The sequence below is a fragment of the Heterocephalus glaber genome, unplaced genomic scaffold, assembly GCF_053883595.1.
Source record: "Heterocephalus glaber isolate CG9 unplaced genomic scaffold, H.glaber_assembly_v1.0 deba00001594, whole genome shotgun sequence".
In the NCBI taxonomy this organism is placed as follows: Eukaryota; Metazoa; Chordata; class Mammalia; order Rodentia; family Bathyergidae; genus Heterocephalus; species Heterocephalus glaber.
Genome location: NW_028258369.1, coordinates 10,293,872 through 10,310,858, shown reverse-complemented (window position 1 = coordinate 10,310,858; position 16,987 = coordinate 10,293,872). Strand labels below are relative to the sequence as shown.

Below are 16,987 nucleotides of genomic sequence, written 5' to 3'. Positions count from 1 at the left end.
ATACAATGCTTAGAAGGAAACTTCCTCCCTTTTTTTCCCTTTAATTCTGAATCCAAAATACACTATAATGAGGGAGGAAAAGGGGCATCTTGGGAGCCAAGTCCAGTAGTTTTGAACTTTAAAAAAAAGAATCTTTTGGGTCGGAGATTTAGCTCAGTGGTTCCGTCGCCTGCCTCACAAGTGCAAGGACCCGAATTTGATCCCCGGTACCAAAAAAAAAAAAAAAGCATGTTTTACCTGTGCCTGTTGATTATCTTGTATCATTTGAATCACTAATCAAGTTTGTTATTGGGTAAGAGGTATGACTTACGTGAATCTGACAAATCTTGGGGAAAGCAAGACGATGCACAGCAAAAATTATTTTGTACTTAACTCAGAAATATTCCTGTTTTAAGTTCTAGCAATACAATTTCACAAATACACTTTGGATAGAATAATTTTAAGAGTTTAATCATAATATAATCAAAATAATCTCATAAAAGGGACATACATGCATTTATTTGAAACTTTATTATATAAATTTTCATTTCTTTTAAAGATTACAAAACCTGTTCTATGACAGGAATACAAGCAATATTACTCCAGGATTATTCTTGGATACATCAGAAAGAGCTTAGATTACACATTAATAGTATGATTTGCAAACTTCCCAGATTAGACTCTTAAGTAAAACAATTTAAAGTATTCAGTGATATTTGATACTTTACAAGCATTTCATAATTATGGCAGCAGTGCCAAGCATCTGATGTTATTTAACCACCAATAAAAGGTATAATATGTAAGAACTTGTGACATGGTACCTTGGGCTTCTGGCATGCCTTTTCTAGAGAGAAACTAGTATAAAGTAAGATCATATATAATAGTAGAAAAATATTTGTAATTTTTTTCTTTTTTAAAAACTGCTTAAGTAGGTACCCACCCCATTCCTACTCATGGCCAAGAATGGAAAATAATTACATCCCTTAAGTATATATCTTCCCTTATGTTTAGGGCAAGAGTTAAGATAAACTAATACATGTATATAATTTTAAGTGTTACAAACTCATCACCCACAATCACTAAGGATGCTCATGAATGGCAATACTTTGAAGCTTTTTTTAAAATTAAAAAACAAAGCTTTAGATGGTAAAGTACACTTACAGAAACACAAACCAAAATCTTTATCCTTATGCCCTTGCTTTGTATTTAACAGTTCTAAATACTTGTTTGAAAAACTCAGTATACAGTTCATTCAGTACTATAATGATAATAGGGGTAGGATGCTCACTTCCATTAGATATTGAACTAATCTACTTAGGACAGTTATAGTGACTCTCTTCTCATATACGTTTACACTTATGTACTCAAATGGTATGTGCTCTAAAGACATTTTCATGAGGTTTGCACCTTTCAACTAAATCTCTAATTTTTTCTTTCCATTAATCTCTATTCAAAATGTCATATACTTTGCTAGTTGCTCTGGGAGAAGTCATGGACATTTAAACAGCTTATCATGCAGTTCAAAGTTACATGGCAAAATAATGATGAAAGTGCCTTAAGAGGTAGGAAGTAGGCTCTCATTCCAACACTTGGTATGCCCTGTTATGAACAGTTAAAAGACTGGAATCAAAGTGGTAACTCTGACACCAATAGTAATACCAGGCTTAAGAAAATTAAGTTGACTTAGTTACTAGAATTATTTGAGAACACTTAGTCACATTGGAACCAGTTACAAGTTACTTGATCACACAGAATACAGCAGTGTCAAAAATACATAGAGCACACTGTGATACAAATTCTTCTTGGTCATCCATATTTGAGTATTATCATTCTGTAGATTCTTCACTGGAAAAAGTGGTTTAGTGTGACTCTGGAGAATACCACAGTCTGAAGAAAGTGAATTCATTCCTTCATTAATTGGTCTCCACCAACAGTCACTTGGGGAGACCTACAAAATGTAAGCAGCCTGGGGTTGAAAAGAGGACTATTTTCATTAGTTGAAAAAAAATACTGAGTTAAGTCAATATATCTGTGAATTAAATAGGCTCAAAGTATACATCCAGTTTAAAGTTAGTCACAGGGAGTTGGGCCTTTCAGAGGGACAGATCTCTAGGATGAGACTGGAACCTCCTGGTTTAAGCACCAAGATCAGGCATGGAATCTACCTATTTGCAAATCACAGAAAATAGGCCTTTTCTTAGCCTTAAATTCCTAAGTCTCAAATGCTCAATACCACGATATGACAGAATTTACTCTATAAAAATATCATAATGCAAGTTTAAAAATTGTAGGTCATTTATAAAGTCCAGGGAGTAGAGATTACCAAAGCCATGTTGGAATGTGTATTGCTGGCCTCCATGGTGATTAAACATAATACCAAGGCCCCCAAATCTTGAATGCTTTACTGCCAACTCTTATCCCAGGCTGGGCCTACCCCAGTCTCTTTCCTATTAAACATATTCTGTCTTCTCTTGAAGCCTTTGCACTCACCCACCTTCTGTTCAAACCTTTTCTGGGATAAGGATACAGGGCACACCTAAGTGGATAGGCCCATTTCCTTTGATGTCCCTTGACCCCAGTAGCAGCCACTTTTTAAAAATAGATTAGAAATGGATGGCCCCAAACCCCTCTTTGGAGTGGACTTCATGGGAAATGTGGAAACTCTATGGCATACACACCACAACCACTTCTCCAGACACTCACAAGCCACTTCCCGCACGCTAGCTTCACAGTATCTCTACTTTGGGCCTCACCAAAATTATTCTACTTTTAGATTTTTGGGATTGCTTGTGAATAAATATATTCACATCAAATCTGTTAAAAAGAAATGTCTGATATACTTAGATATCTCTATGAATCAGAAGGATGAAATGATTCATAAAAAGCAAAAATAAAAAGAGGACAAAAAACTTACCTTATCATTCAAAGGGGAAGATACAAAACACACAGTAGTTCATACTTTCCCGCATGTGTTTGGCAATGTTAAATGCAATCTATCATTCTTGATATTATTTTGCATTATAAACTAAGAAAAAGTTTGTAAGAGTCCTGATAGTTTAGCTCCTTCTTTCACAGTGAGTGAAATATCTTTAAGATTGACAGTTCCCGAGAGAAGCCCCAGAAACTGGCAGCAAGTGGTGAAGGGCAGAATATATTAGGGGCCTCAATACCCCAACAATAGAGGCCTGGAGGAATAGGATTTTGAGAAACTAGTGGAAAGGTTAACCCAGCATAAGTACTACATTTATAGCACATTGCTGCCAAAGGGCAGTGGGAACATCAGAATCACTGATGAAATAATTTATGCCCATTAACTGCTTTTTAGGCAGAAAGCCTTCCATTTTGTGAACATATACCTTGCTTTCTACAACAAAACTGGAAGCTTGACTAGACAAAGAAGGCAATTATCCTTGCAAGAAATAAACTCGGGATCATACACCAATAGAGGACTGCCCTATGAAACATATAGTTTTTTAACTTAGCTACTGGTCAGGTGATAATATGAAGGAAAGACAGCATGATGTTATGAGGAAAAAGAAACTACTGTAAATGGGGACAAACTGAGGATTCCAGTCTTTGATCCGAGTCTCAGGTTCTTTACATCCAATATGAGAAAACTTGACCAGGTGATTTATGAGGATTTATATGCTCACTTCTAGTTCTAAAAGACTATGATGAACAGTACACCTAAGTGATTAAGAGCAGTCTCAGTGTCAAAAATCTGAAAATATATCTACTTTCTGTTCAGAGTTACATTAAAATTTGAAAAATTACAAGAATTTGGGATGACCATGGTTTGAAACACTGAATAGAGGAGAAAACAAACAATTTCCTTTCCAGGCAAGAGAAAGTAGCTTCTTAAGTATTATCCATATATTCAAAAACTTCAAAAAGCTTTAGCTAGATCTTCTGATATTCCTCCTCTTATACATTTTTCCATTTAGAATATAAACTTATATTTGATTTCTACGCAATAATCATTTTATGTCACTTGGGCAAAAGGAATGTTATAGATTTCCTCTCTTTAATTGCATAGAGGAGAAATTAAGGAATGATAAATGGTTTTCAAAACATTCAGATAAACCACAGTCTTCCTGGCTTGGTGTTTTTAGGGGAAGAGTTAAAGCTTCTAGTAGGAGAGTATTTCTGATGTAAATGGCTTAGTATATGACTTAGAAAGACCTATTTGGGCACATTCCTGATGAGGTAAGTTAAATCACTTTTTCCTTGCTCCTGTTTTTAACACATTAATATATGCTAGGTACCCTGACACACAGGTAATGATGGGTATAGAAATTCCTTTCACCAGATAAAATTGTGGAAACTAGCAAGTCAGATGTAGATACTGAATACTGTAATCAAAGAAGACCCAAGGGTCATTATGAAAATTGATCACTTCTGAAGACAAAGGCTATAAATCATCAGGAAGGATTTAGAAAACAATGCTGAATGTTCACTTAGCCTACTTTAGCTATGATTTCAGGTTAGAACAGATACTGTTTGATCAAGAATGTTTTATTTTCCTAGAATAAATTTAAATCCAATTTCATATAGAGGCCTATGGCCTTTATTACATTCAAATTAGTGTTTAATATAGAATATCTATTTAAAAAGGAAATAGTCAATAAGATTTAAATTGCTTGTTGCTAAATTTTCCTTCACTAATCTCTCTACCATGATTTTAAAGGCCTTTGATGTATATGGCAAAATCCCAAATGATATGCCAAATACTAAGTATGGATACTGTGTAAGATTAAAAGTGCAAGGACTACCTCCTTAATTGAGGAAAAAAGGACCCTAAGGAGTTGGAAAGTACATGGACTAACTTCATAGGTGTATTCTTGATTTCATGCCACACACATTTAACTTTCTCTACCAAAAGAGCTCTCTAGGTTAGTCTGACAGAGCACCTGACTTTAAGAAACAAACAAAAGAACAAACCAGTGAAACAGACATGGGGAAAGATATGTACATTTTGAAAGTGTTACATTCAACAGCTGTTCCACAATCTGGCCATTTTTAGGGCTGTCCAACAATACTGTTAATCCAGGTGAACCATTTATCCAAATTTAATAGTTGATTAATAATAGATTCCAAGTTAAACAAGGCATGTATACATTAAAGAAAGCAGTACAGAAATGTACTGTATATGAACTGTTTACAAAAACATACAAAATGTTGGATGGCACAAGGGATACAGTGCTAATATAAACGGATTGTTTAAGCTAAGTGCTTAACATAAACTGTCCATCCCTATAACTAACAAAGAATATTTAAGGGACATGAAATATTTTCTATAAAAATAATGCTATATGGTGTAGAGTACTTTATTCAGTGTATTTTAGGTGGTACTCATATTGTCATTATTTTTCTTGTTGATTCAGTGAATATATCTTCATCATGTTTCATCCAAAGCTCCAGGAAAATCTAACTTGCTAACAATCGTTTAAAGCGAGAAGAGACGAAAGCAGGAGCAGCAGCAGGAGCAGCAGCATTATGGGTACCAGCTGGGACAGTATGTGCTTGCAGGTCTCGCTCAGATATGTGCTACCTGTCGCCAGAACTTGTGCTATCAGCTTACACCATGGTACCAAATATCTCACTGAGGTCACTTCACAGGGCTGTTGAGGTGATTTTCTTAATACCTCTCCGCTGAGCAAGGGTAGAGCGGCCTACTGGTTCCAAAACTGGTGACTGATTACGGTTTAAAGCAGAATATGTAGCTGCCATGGCACCCTGAAAAAAGGAAACATAACAACAAAAATAACATGTACACGAATTTTTTCATATGCAAATGTACCTAGATTTTATTAGTTTCATAATGAAAATAATTGTACTGGTCAAATCCTCTGATTTAACCAATGTGAGAGGACAGTGATGGACTTAGAAACCTGCAGTCCTTACTTTTCTCAGGCCTATTCAACTTTTGTCTTTTGCAATACTTTAATATGAGGCTGCAAGGTACACTCTTTCAGTTTAGAAAATCCATAAGCTTATCTGTCATGATTGATACTGAATAAATCTACTTATGTATAGTGATAAAATTTAGAAGTCACCCTTAATTTCATTACTTATATATATATATATATATATTTTTTTGGGGGGGATGGTTTGAAACAGGGTTTCATTATGTAGTTCAGCCTGGCCTTGCACTCCCTATGTAACCCAGGCTGGTGTCAAACTCACGGTGATCTTCCTGCCTCAGCCTCCCACAGTGCTGGGATTATAGGCCCACCATGCCTGGCTCATTAATGATATTTTGGTACACCTTGGCTTTTTCTTTTTAAGTCACCTATGTAAGAGAACGCCATACTAGAATAGATGCAGGCTGAAAGGGAAAGGTGTTGGGTCACAGAGAGGGTGACACGTGGAAAACAGTGACTGGCTGGGGCTGCTCACCTTTACTAGATGTGGTGCATCCTGCCTGTTCAGTTGGTATTGTGGCAGCTGGTCCCAGTGGACAATCCAAGGATGTCTGAGCACAAGAGCAGCAGTCAGTCTCTGATGAGGGTCTACGTGAAGCATCTTTGATACCAGGTCCTGTCATGAGAAAGATGAAACAAGCTTAATCCTTTTTTGATTCTATTTCTATGGCACTTGGTACCTGGAAGCATTCTTCCTTAGCTTCTAGGTCACTATTTTTTCCTGGTAGCAGCCCTTTGGGCTCAAAGCACTTTGATCAACACGACAATTTGGAAAAAATATTCAAGTCTCTCTTTTCTTTTACCTGAGTAACAGTAATTTTGGTATATTACAAAGGGACAATTTACCACATTTTATAAATTTTTAAGTACTCCGGTTCTTTTCCTTCATATTTTCTGGTTCCTACATTTTTGGAGGTTCATTTCTAAATAATATCAACTACTTAAGGCTTTTTTCTGTGCTGCTGGTAATACTGAAAAGCAGAACATGAATATCCAGTAATAGGAATTTAATTGGAGGGCTCTAAATGCCCACCCAGAAGATTGTAGAGTTCCTAAATTTTTTTCTCTTTCAAAAGCAACTCATGTGCATTACAAATAAACTGGAAAATATGGAGAAGTAAAAGAACGTAGAAGAACACCCATCCTAATATTCTTCCAGAGACAACCACTATTAACAGTGCCTATCTATCAAACATCTTCCTACACATGGAATATAGATCCATGTTGTCGCTACATGGTTTTGCATCTTTCAAAATGACAATATAACTGTTATTTATAAAAGCTAGAGAAGTGAGGTAGGAGGTTCATGAGTTGGGGGCTAGCCCAGAGTATGTAGCAAGTTTGAGCCCAGCCCAGACTACATAGTGAGAACTTGTCTCAGGGGAAAAAAAAAGAAGCAGACAAGAACTCTGGCCCCATGAGGCTTTCAGTTCAATGAAGGAAAGGCAAAGAATCAATTACAAAGCAAATAAGTTCTGATAGGATGGACAAGTACAAGGTACAGCTAGAAGAACATAAAGAGACCTACGAGCTGAACTAGGTGGGCTGGCTTAGAAATGATTTCCTAAAAGGAAAGTGAGGGCCGGGTATTTAGCTCAGTGGTTCCACTGCCTGCCTCGCAAGCACAAGGTCCCAAGTTCGATCCCGGTACCAAAAAAAAAAAAAAAGGGAAAGTGAGATCTGAAGGATAAGCAAAAGCTAGATTAGAGAAAGGAAGGGGGGAAATAGTGTTTCAGGTACACAAAAGGAGTGAACGTGGAGGAAACCCCTCGGGTATGAGAGAACATATCACAGTTGAGGAACTGACTGGAGTGTAGTGTGGCTGCAGTATGCATACATTTATTGTCAAGGAGAATGTGGCAGCCAGTATAGTATGAGAGGTGAGAAAGGACCAGATTAGTCAGGCCAATAAGGCATTTAAAGCAAGAACATGATGCAGTCCTGTTTGTAGAGAGATCACACTCACTAAGTGTGTAAGAAAATGGATGCGGGGGTGGGGGTAGACTGGAGACTCTTAATTTACAGGACATGGGTACCCAGAAAATGTGAAGTATCTGGTTTAAGATATTTTATTGTTAGAAAAAGGTAAAGGCTAACATTTAATTTTAAATTTTGTGTGTGTGGGGTTCTGAGGATTGAACCCAGAGCCTCACATGTGCTAAGCACATGCTCTATCACTGAGCTATACTCCCGCCCTGGCATTTCATTTTATTATTTATTTATTTTATAGTACTCACCTCCTCCCTCACATTTCATTTTGTTATGTCCTGAACATAGGGCCTTCACACTGAACTACATCCCTAGCCTGTTTTTATTTGTTATTTTGAGACAGGGTCTTGCTACATTGTTAAATTGCCCATGCTGGTTTAAACTTGCAATAGTCCTGCTTCAGCTTCCCAGAGTGCTGGGATTACAGGCATGTGACACCACTCCCAGCTCTAACATTTCATTTTAAAAGCAGTTTAAAAACTAAATATTAAACTGGTTAACAAGCTTCACAATCTATGCCAAAAGAATCTATTAAAAATTTCTATGTGCTCTATTTACTTATTCAATCACCTCAACTCCATCTTCCATCCCTAAAGAAAAATCAGTAAGCACTTTTACCAATGTTTCTTCATCTCTATGTTTTTCGTATTTTTTTTCTTTTGGTACCAAGGATGGAACTCAGGTCCTTCTGTTTGCGAGGCAGGCGGCGACATCACTGAGCTAAATCCCCGGGCCTCTGTTTTTATTTTGAAGTGGAAAATTCAATTTTTTTCAAAACTTTGTGTGAATAAAGTAAAAGTACAGCGGAGAAGGAAGGCAAGTCAGCTATTGGATGGCAGATTTAGGGAAGGCTTTTCAAAGTGATTGCAAGCAAAGGCTATAAAAATACGCTACTGCTTATTGTAAAAATGAGACCTGTTTCTTCATAATATGAATCAAAACTAGAATATGTTATCATTATTCTAGGGAATGAGGGATTTGGAATTAGATACTTAAAGTGCCCACATGTATCTGGGATATTAACCATAGACAAGTTTACACTAAAACAGTGGTCCTTGGTTTCTTCCTGTAAAATAGATACTACCATCTATTTTACAGGTTTGTGGTGAGGATTACATGAGATTATTTAGATAAAGTGTAGTGTGAGGCACATAGCAGGCAGACAAATCATGAGGAGTATCACCATTATTATTCATCATGTTTGCCAGTAAGAAATAGTTTTAGATGTATAGATACAAGGCCAAACCAATGTCTTCTGGGAAAGAAAAGTAAATGGCCCATTTTGGAGTTGATTTAGTAACATAACTTCAACATGCTACTCAATAAGCAAAAGTTGCTAACTGATAGCATTTCTTCTTACCATAGCTTATGACAAATCATTTTCTTAAATGCCTATAACAGGGATGAAGATTAGCTCAGTGGTAGAGTACATGCTTAGCATGCCAGAGGCCCTGAATTTCATCTCCCAAAACAAAACAGAACAGAACAGAACAAAACACAAGAGTTTGTAATAGGAATCCATACTTACCTTTGCGGTATCTGAAACAGAATTCCAGTAACCACCACTGAGTGAGAATTTTCCGCTACCTATTCGTGCCAATATTTCCTCTGGTGTATCATCAGGACCATTTGCAAATGGAGTGTAACTAATTTATAATAAAATTAAAATGTTAATAAAATTTCCTTTTTGATTGGTAATCTTTATATATATGTATATTTGGTTGCAGTTTCTAAAAGTACTCTGAGTAACTCAGGTAATGCAATACTTTATTAAAATCTATCAGAGTGAAAAAAATCACTAAAATGAAGTGCCATAGGCCAAAGAATAGGTTATAAAATATTAGACTTAATATACATGATAAATATTTCAATTATAACACATTATAGAAGAAAACATTAAAAGTAATATATGTTTATGACATGAGTACAAAAAGATGGAAAAATAAATTTAAGACCTCAAGACATTAATGACATAGCTATAAATGTATTATTATAGGAATATATATATATATAAAGATAGCATGAGAAAACATAGAAATACATCACAACGTAAGGATTTTAAAAAATAGCTACATAGTTTAAGGAAAATATTGACACATAAATGCTTGTAATATATGGTATATACTCACCCAGTAAGCATTGTATAGAGGAGGACACCAAGACTCCATATATCACAAGCAGCATCATAGCCTTGTCTTTTTAAAACCTAGAGAAAGTAAAAGATTAGTGTTACTATACATTGTTTTTTTTTTTTAGTTTGACAAAATTTATTGGTTATTTTAGTTAAGACATTCATTTCAGTTGTTTCTCTCTCCTCATCTTGACCTTAGATTAGTATTTATTTCATTTGGGTCAAGAAAAGAGTATGTAGGAGAGGGATATTATTTTAATAAACAGTAAAATGGACAAAAATGAATAGTTTGCCTATAAAAGACTAAGTTAAATTCATGTATCTTGATATAATTAAATCTTGTAAGAACTAATGGTTCTATATACATTTCCATTGTTTCACTTGTTGGATAGGCTATGAACTGAAGTATTTTCCAAGTCAATGCATATAAGAAAACCTTTAACAGAACATGATTAACAAGGGAATATGTGACTCTTATTCTAGAACATCCTACTACTAATAACTCATATATAGATATATGGTATTTGAACATTTATTGTGCTGTAGTTACACAGAGGAATATAGAACAAATTGAAGATAAATTTCTCATGTTAATGAATTTATATTTTGTATAGAGTTATAGAAATGGTTACAACTAACAATAATTTTAAGAACACACATAACCCAGTACAAATGATATAATGCAAAATACTACTTATATATTGATTCGCTCAAGCATTTAACAATCACCAACTATTATCAGCCATAAGCTATGACAAATAAACCAATTTCCTAAAAAAAATCAGAATCTGGCACTGGAAATAAACATATAGCTAACTATTCAACATAATAAGTATTATAAATAAATCATGCCTTAAGTTCTATGGATATCAATGATGAAGAAGTAATTTATTCTTTTTTTTTTTTGCAGAGCTGGGGGTCAAACCCAGGGCTTCTCACATGCTAGGCAAGTGTTCTACCATTGAGCCACACCCCTAGCCCAATTTGTTCTTGATACTGGGGGAGAGGAAAGGCTAGATGGCAGCCAGTTTGTATTGGACCCATAAGTAAGAATTCACTAGGCAAAAGGAGTAAGTGGGGGAGGGCAGACGATATTCAAAGGGTAGAGCAACCTTAGTGATTAGGCAAGAATTTCAGAGAGGCTAGAACTTCAGGTAGGAGATAAGAGACTGAAGAGCTTTTGTAATATCTTATTAAGGAATTTAGATTTTTCTCCTGTAGGCAATCAGATGTCATTAAAATATCAAACAGGGAAATAAAGGGCTAATATTTTATCCTAATATTTGTTTAGTAAACCTTCAATTAAACAATTACTGTTCTGTATTAAATACAATAAACAAGTTCTTAAATACAACAAAACACTGCAAGCAAACTCTCTCACATTACCTCTGGTGCAACAAAATTTGCAGTGTAACAAGGAGTCATGAGAAGACCATTTTCTGCTCTTAGCTGTTTTGCAAAGCCAAAATCACAAATTCGAATAGATTCTGGATTACCAGATTCATCCACATAAAGAATGTTGCTAGGTTTCAAGTCTCTGTGAACCACCTAATTGAAATACAAATTAAAGAGTTATATTAACATTACATTTGAACTTTATTCACAAATTGTCCAGCAATGCAATTACACTGACACAGACCTGGGACGAGGAGGAAGAAGGGAAAATAGTAGTTACCTCCTCCTCCTTTATCCAGTGGAGTGGTGGGGTTACAGAGAAATGCAATTAGCAATAATATAGTATTTATCTCCAGGTTATTCAATCATTTCACAATATTTACTCAGTGCCTGTCATGTGCCAGGGTTTTCTATAAGGAGCTGTGGTGAACAAGACCCATAACATTCTGTCTTTCCATGCTAGGAGCTTGCACAGAAGTGGGGAGGGCAGAAAAGAGGAAGGTTGAGAGATGGGGCAGAGCTGGAAAGGTCATTTTATTTATGTATGTATGTATGTATGTATGTATTTGTTACCGGGGATTGAACTCGGGTCCTTGCACTTGCGGGTCAGGCAGTGGAACCACAGAGCTAAATCTGCAGCCCCAGAAAGGTCACTTTAAATAGCATGGTAAGGGAGTATCTCTAGATGGGACAACATTTGCATCACGACCCGAAGACACTAAACAAGTCTATAAAAAGTGAGGGGAATAAAACAGTTTTAAAAAGTGGGAAAGATCATTCTAAGTAGAGGGAACAGTGTGTACAAGGTAGGTATACAACAAGTATGTATTGGCAGATTAAATTGAACAGACATGGTATTTAGGAGTAAAAGGGAAAAAACGCCTAAAATCCAAACCTGGGCTTTAAGTATTACTTATTTTATAAGCAAATGAAGATGTCATATATGCAGAAAGGTAACTTGTGGTTAGAGTTTTGTATTATTTTCCTTTTTTGTCTGGTAATGGGGATTGAATCCAGAGCCTTGGGATTAAGCTACATACCTAGCCCCTTTTTATTTTAAGACAGGGTCTCGCTAATTTGCTAAGTTACCCAGGCTGTCCTCAAACTTGTGATTCTCCTACCTCAGCCTCCCAGAGTGCATGCCTGGGATTACAGACATGCGCCACCATGCCCAGCTTATTTTCCTCTTTTAATGAACTACTTGAATACTTCTTTAAAATAAGCTTCTCTGACACTCCTTTTTAGACTTGAGTTTCTTCCATCATCATAATCTGAGTCTAGATTGTAATCAATCATTTTGGCTTTAGATACTAACATTCAAAATATTAATTCTCCTTAATATTTTACTAATTACTGATAAGGCATTGGGAAAGGAACATGAAAGACTTAGATGACTGAAAAGTCATACATTCTTTTTCTTTTTTTTTTGGTACCAGGGACTGAACTCAGGACCTTGCGCTTTTGAGGCAGGTGGCACCACTGAGCTAAATCCCAGGCCCCCATACATTCTTTTTTTTTTTTTTTGGTACCTGGGATCGAACTCAGGTCCTTGCGCTTGCGCAGCAGGCGGCGAAACCACTGAGCTAAATCCCCCCCCCAAACATTCTTAATTGAAGATTGAATTTTACTAATTCAGAAGATTAAATTTTAATTTCAGTTAGCAGACAGCCAACACATTCCACTGTTGGCTTTTAAAGTCAAAGAGAAACAAAATGAGAAGACCGAACTGAAAAACTCCTTAAAAAGTAATCTTTTATATACATGTATCTACATTTGTGGTACACTACAAATAATATACCATTTTTAATTTGTCAATCAAAAATGTAAGAAAAATAAAAGCAATCGTTCCCCCTTGCTTTTTACCTCTCTTCTCTACTCTGTTTTTTCCTTTCCTCTTCCTCTCCCCCTTTCCTTCGCAGACTCCTTTCCTTTAAAAACATGATTTTTGGGGGGCACTTATTAAACTTTTGCCCTCTCAGAATTCATTTCTTTTAAAAGTAGGATTTTCTGGCCAGTTACAAGAATCTATATGCCAGAAGAAATGAGAGCATCCACCAGCCTTGAGCCAGGTGACTACCCGGCCTTATCCACTGTAAGGATTTCCTTCTTTTGTTGTTGTTGTTGATGTCTCTGATAGTGAACCCAGGGCTCCACTCAAACTAGGCAAGCACTCTACCACTGAGCTACACCCCTAGCCTCAATGCTTTCCTTTCATCTGTGAAAATAAACCAGGATTTCCTGGTCCTGTTTCTAACTTGAAGTAACCCTCATTTTTAAGGTGGCCTAGCAGAAATGGTACTGTTTGCAAGGTCAGAAGATCTCATCTTTTTCTTGGAAAGCATAAGAATTTAATATAAACAAGCTAGAATTTTAAAGTAGCATTTCAAGCTCAATGGGAAAAGTTATGCAGAGGGAGACCAATAGAAATAATGCAGCTAACATATTTTCTACTGCATGTAGAAACTTCCATATTTGTAATTTTAGCTCAAGTACTAAAAAAAAGAAATGAATATATGTGTATATAAGTAATGTTAAAAAACTTACCCCTTGTGCATGAAGATACTCAACAGTTTTGGTTATAGTAAACAGGACAGCACTGGCCTCTCGTTCAGAGAAAAATTTCTGTCTAAGAATTTTATCCAGCAATTCACCTCCTTTCATAAGTTCTGTTACTACATACACATACTTCCCATCATCATATACCTATGAAATTCAACATCAAAACATAAAATATTATTTGAAGCTTTATGTGTGTCTCAAAGATTAAAAGATTTCCTTCTGTGAAACTTAATTCACAGAAATCAAAGGAACTATGGGCATTGTAAACAAAGGGGTTCTGAATATATGTTCTTGGGGTTTGTTTTTTTTTCTTGATCTCTTTCTACCTACTGATGAGAGTGGGGGCAGGTATAAGGACGCACTCCTGTGATTTTCCTGCAATGTCTGCAAGAGTAGAGCTTCTGTATTGATATGCACAAAAATGAATGAATTATTAGCTACCTAGTTGTTTTTGTTTTTTTTTGGCTACCTAGTTTTGATTAAACTGCAAGACAAATTTAGCCAGAAATTAAGCAGAAAGATTAACTAGTAAAGAGAAATTCCATCTAACCACAAAGAAAAATACCAGAGAACTACATAACTGAAACAATCTCTTAATTAAATTTCAAGTCCCTGTTATTCCCCTCTCACTACAGACTTACTGGAAACCTTTTCTTAGCTTCATAAGAGATACTAGATACTGTACAGGTTCTAGGGTATCAAATATGGAGAAAATGAAGTAACTACACTCAAAATTTTTACTCTAGAATGAAGAAAGGCATATAAACAAGAGGAAAAAAGCATTAGAGATGCTGTAATAAAAGTCTGAGGAAAATTTTAAAGACTTTGGAATTTGAAATGAATGAAATGGACAGTTTAGGGAGTTTCCAAGGCTGGGTTGAGAGAAAGTATTTTTTAAACTTTCTTTCTAAATTTCTTGGTTGAATTTTTGGAGACAATGTTAATTAAAGAGTCAGACTGAACAGCTTCATATTTTAATTCAACTAAGTTAATCACCTTCTCACAATGCACAAAGATAAATTAATCTGAGGAAAGTGGAGTTTTGAAAACACCCAGATATTATCTTTGAGGCTATGTGAGTGCCAGTACTGAGAATGCTACCTGGAGAATACATGTCCTCTGCCAATACTCTGTTATAATAAAAGCTATAGGAGACATAGGTAGCAGGGTACTGTGACAGCCCAGGCAAAGGATACCTAGGGGATGGTAATGGACAGGGCAGGCTTCCTAGAGGAAGGAGTTCCCTAGCATAGCTTGAAATGTGTGGTAATTAGCCAGGTAAAAAGATGGGAAATGATGTTCCCAACTAGGGGAGCCATAAATTCAAAGTTAAGCAGCATGAGAAAATGGGGCATGCTAAAAAAAAAAGACAAAAAACCAAGAGTACATACTATAGCATGGCCGGAGGACAGGGTATGTGAGGAAGTGTAAAAATAGAGGAAGGCAGGGCCTTGAGGGGCCAGGGAGTATGAACTGTAGGCAGGGAAGTAACACAGGTAGATATGAGCATTAGCATTCTCTGGCAGTAATGTGGTGTATTACTATTGGACATATGTGTATATATTCAAGTAAATGCAAATATTAAAATACTTTTCTTAAAGAAAAAGTAGAAAATTAGTTATATAAATGTATTTTTCCTTATAAATTGAATGATGTCATATACATGTTCTCTAATCTACTTTTTTGTGTGTGTGTGGTGCTGGGGAAGGGCTTCACACATGCTAGGCAAGCACTAACTGAGCCATTTTCCCAGTCCTCAAACTTACGCTTTAAACTTACTATAACAAGATTTTTGTCTACCACATTTGAAAACATCCCAAATGTGAGTTAAAACAACTGATTCACATGATCCTCATTAAAGAATATACTTACATCCTTTAGAGTAATAATGTTTGGATGCTGTCCGTAACGAAGAAGAATTTCAATTTCTTCCGTTGGGTCTCTCTTGCTTTTATCAATAATCTAAAAGGCAAATATTTATCATAAAATTTCATGAACAGAAACCTTAAATGGTTATAGTCACATACATTAGTTATCATCGTATGTAAATAATGTATATACAAGCCATTTATCAATCAGACTTATTCAACTACCTGGCCAGACTATTTAATTAGAAAGGTAGATTTGTTATTGATGGTGAGGCTGTAAATTCTAACCCGTGAGTCACATTCCCACCAGGTCTCTCCAACATAACACATCTTTTCTTCCATGTGTGAATGCTTTAAACATCTGGGAATACAGTCAACTTCTAACTCTCTATTAATACAGACAATTGAGAGCTAGATTAACAATGACATCACCAATGGTAAACATCTGTTTATTGAATTAATTTTACTTCTTTTAATAAAGTATTTTAACAAAATATCTCATTAGTTGTAAGCTACTTATAAAAATTAACAATTAAGTAGAATAAGCTCATTTTTGAAGCTAAGCAGAAAGGTATATAGAAAACCACATCTAGAATTTTTTTTGTATTGGGGATTGAACTTGGGACCTTGCGCTTGCGAGACAGGTGGTGGCACCACTGAGCTAAATCCCCGGTCCCCATATCTAGAATTTTACTTGACTAGAATTCAGTTTAATTATTATAATAAATCCCTTTAAAATACACATCTTTCCAACCCTTTTATGTACCTGCTTCTTAAAAGTATTTCTAATGTTTTAATCTGTTAATGTAATAATATATATAATATATGTATATATACATTTTTTTTGAGACAGGGTCTTGCTATATTCAGACTGGTCTTGAACTCACTATGTAGCCCAGCTTGGCCTTAAACTTGCAGTGATCCTCCTACCTCAGCCTCCTGAGCACTGGAATTACAGGCGTGTGCCACCTCTTCTGGCTATTAAAATAACACTATATTTTAGAAAGGCGAGTTTGGCTTTCAATTTCCTCAAAGGGTAGTTTGAAACAAATTTTGTGGCCTTTGTACATTCATTTTTATGAGGTTCTGGAGATCAAACACAAGGCCTCACACATGCTAGGAAGTGCTTTACCTTCTATTCC

The 16,987-nt window shown here is 35.7% G+C and overlaps 1 protein-coding gene across 8 annotated transcripts in view; it reads right to left on the bottom strand.

Moving 5' to 3' along the window:
• Positions 1-491: 491 nt before the first annotated feature.
• The window catches only part of Rps6ka3 (ribosomal protein S6 kinase A3), a 109,768-nt gene continuing 93,272 nt past the window's right edge, over positions 492-16,987 (bottom strand). For 5 of the 8 annotated variants that reach the window (XM_087193645.1, XM_004866178.3, XM_004866175.4 and 2 more), the window contains 7 exons: positions 15,850-15,939; positions 13,963-14,121; positions 11,410-11,571; positions 10,022-10,098; positions 9,421-9,538; positions 6,379-6,519; positions 5,033-5,715 (listed from right to left, as the gene is read on the bottom strand). In XM_087193645.1, the coding sequence (XP_087049771.1) occupies positions 5,593-5,715; positions 6,379-6,519; positions 9,421-9,538; positions 10,022-10,098; positions 11,410-11,571; positions 13,963-14,121; positions 15,850-15,939 (870 nt within the window). In that variant the 3' untranslated portion in view covers positions 5,033-5,592. Of the gene's footprint in view, positions 5,716-6,378; positions 6,520-9,420; positions 9,539-10,021; positions 10,099-11,409; positions 11,572-13,962; positions 14,122-15,849; positions 15,940-16,987 lie in introns of all 8 variants that reach the window. The other 3 variants (XM_087193646.1, XM_004866181.4, XM_004866179.3) reach the window with 3 other exon arrangements.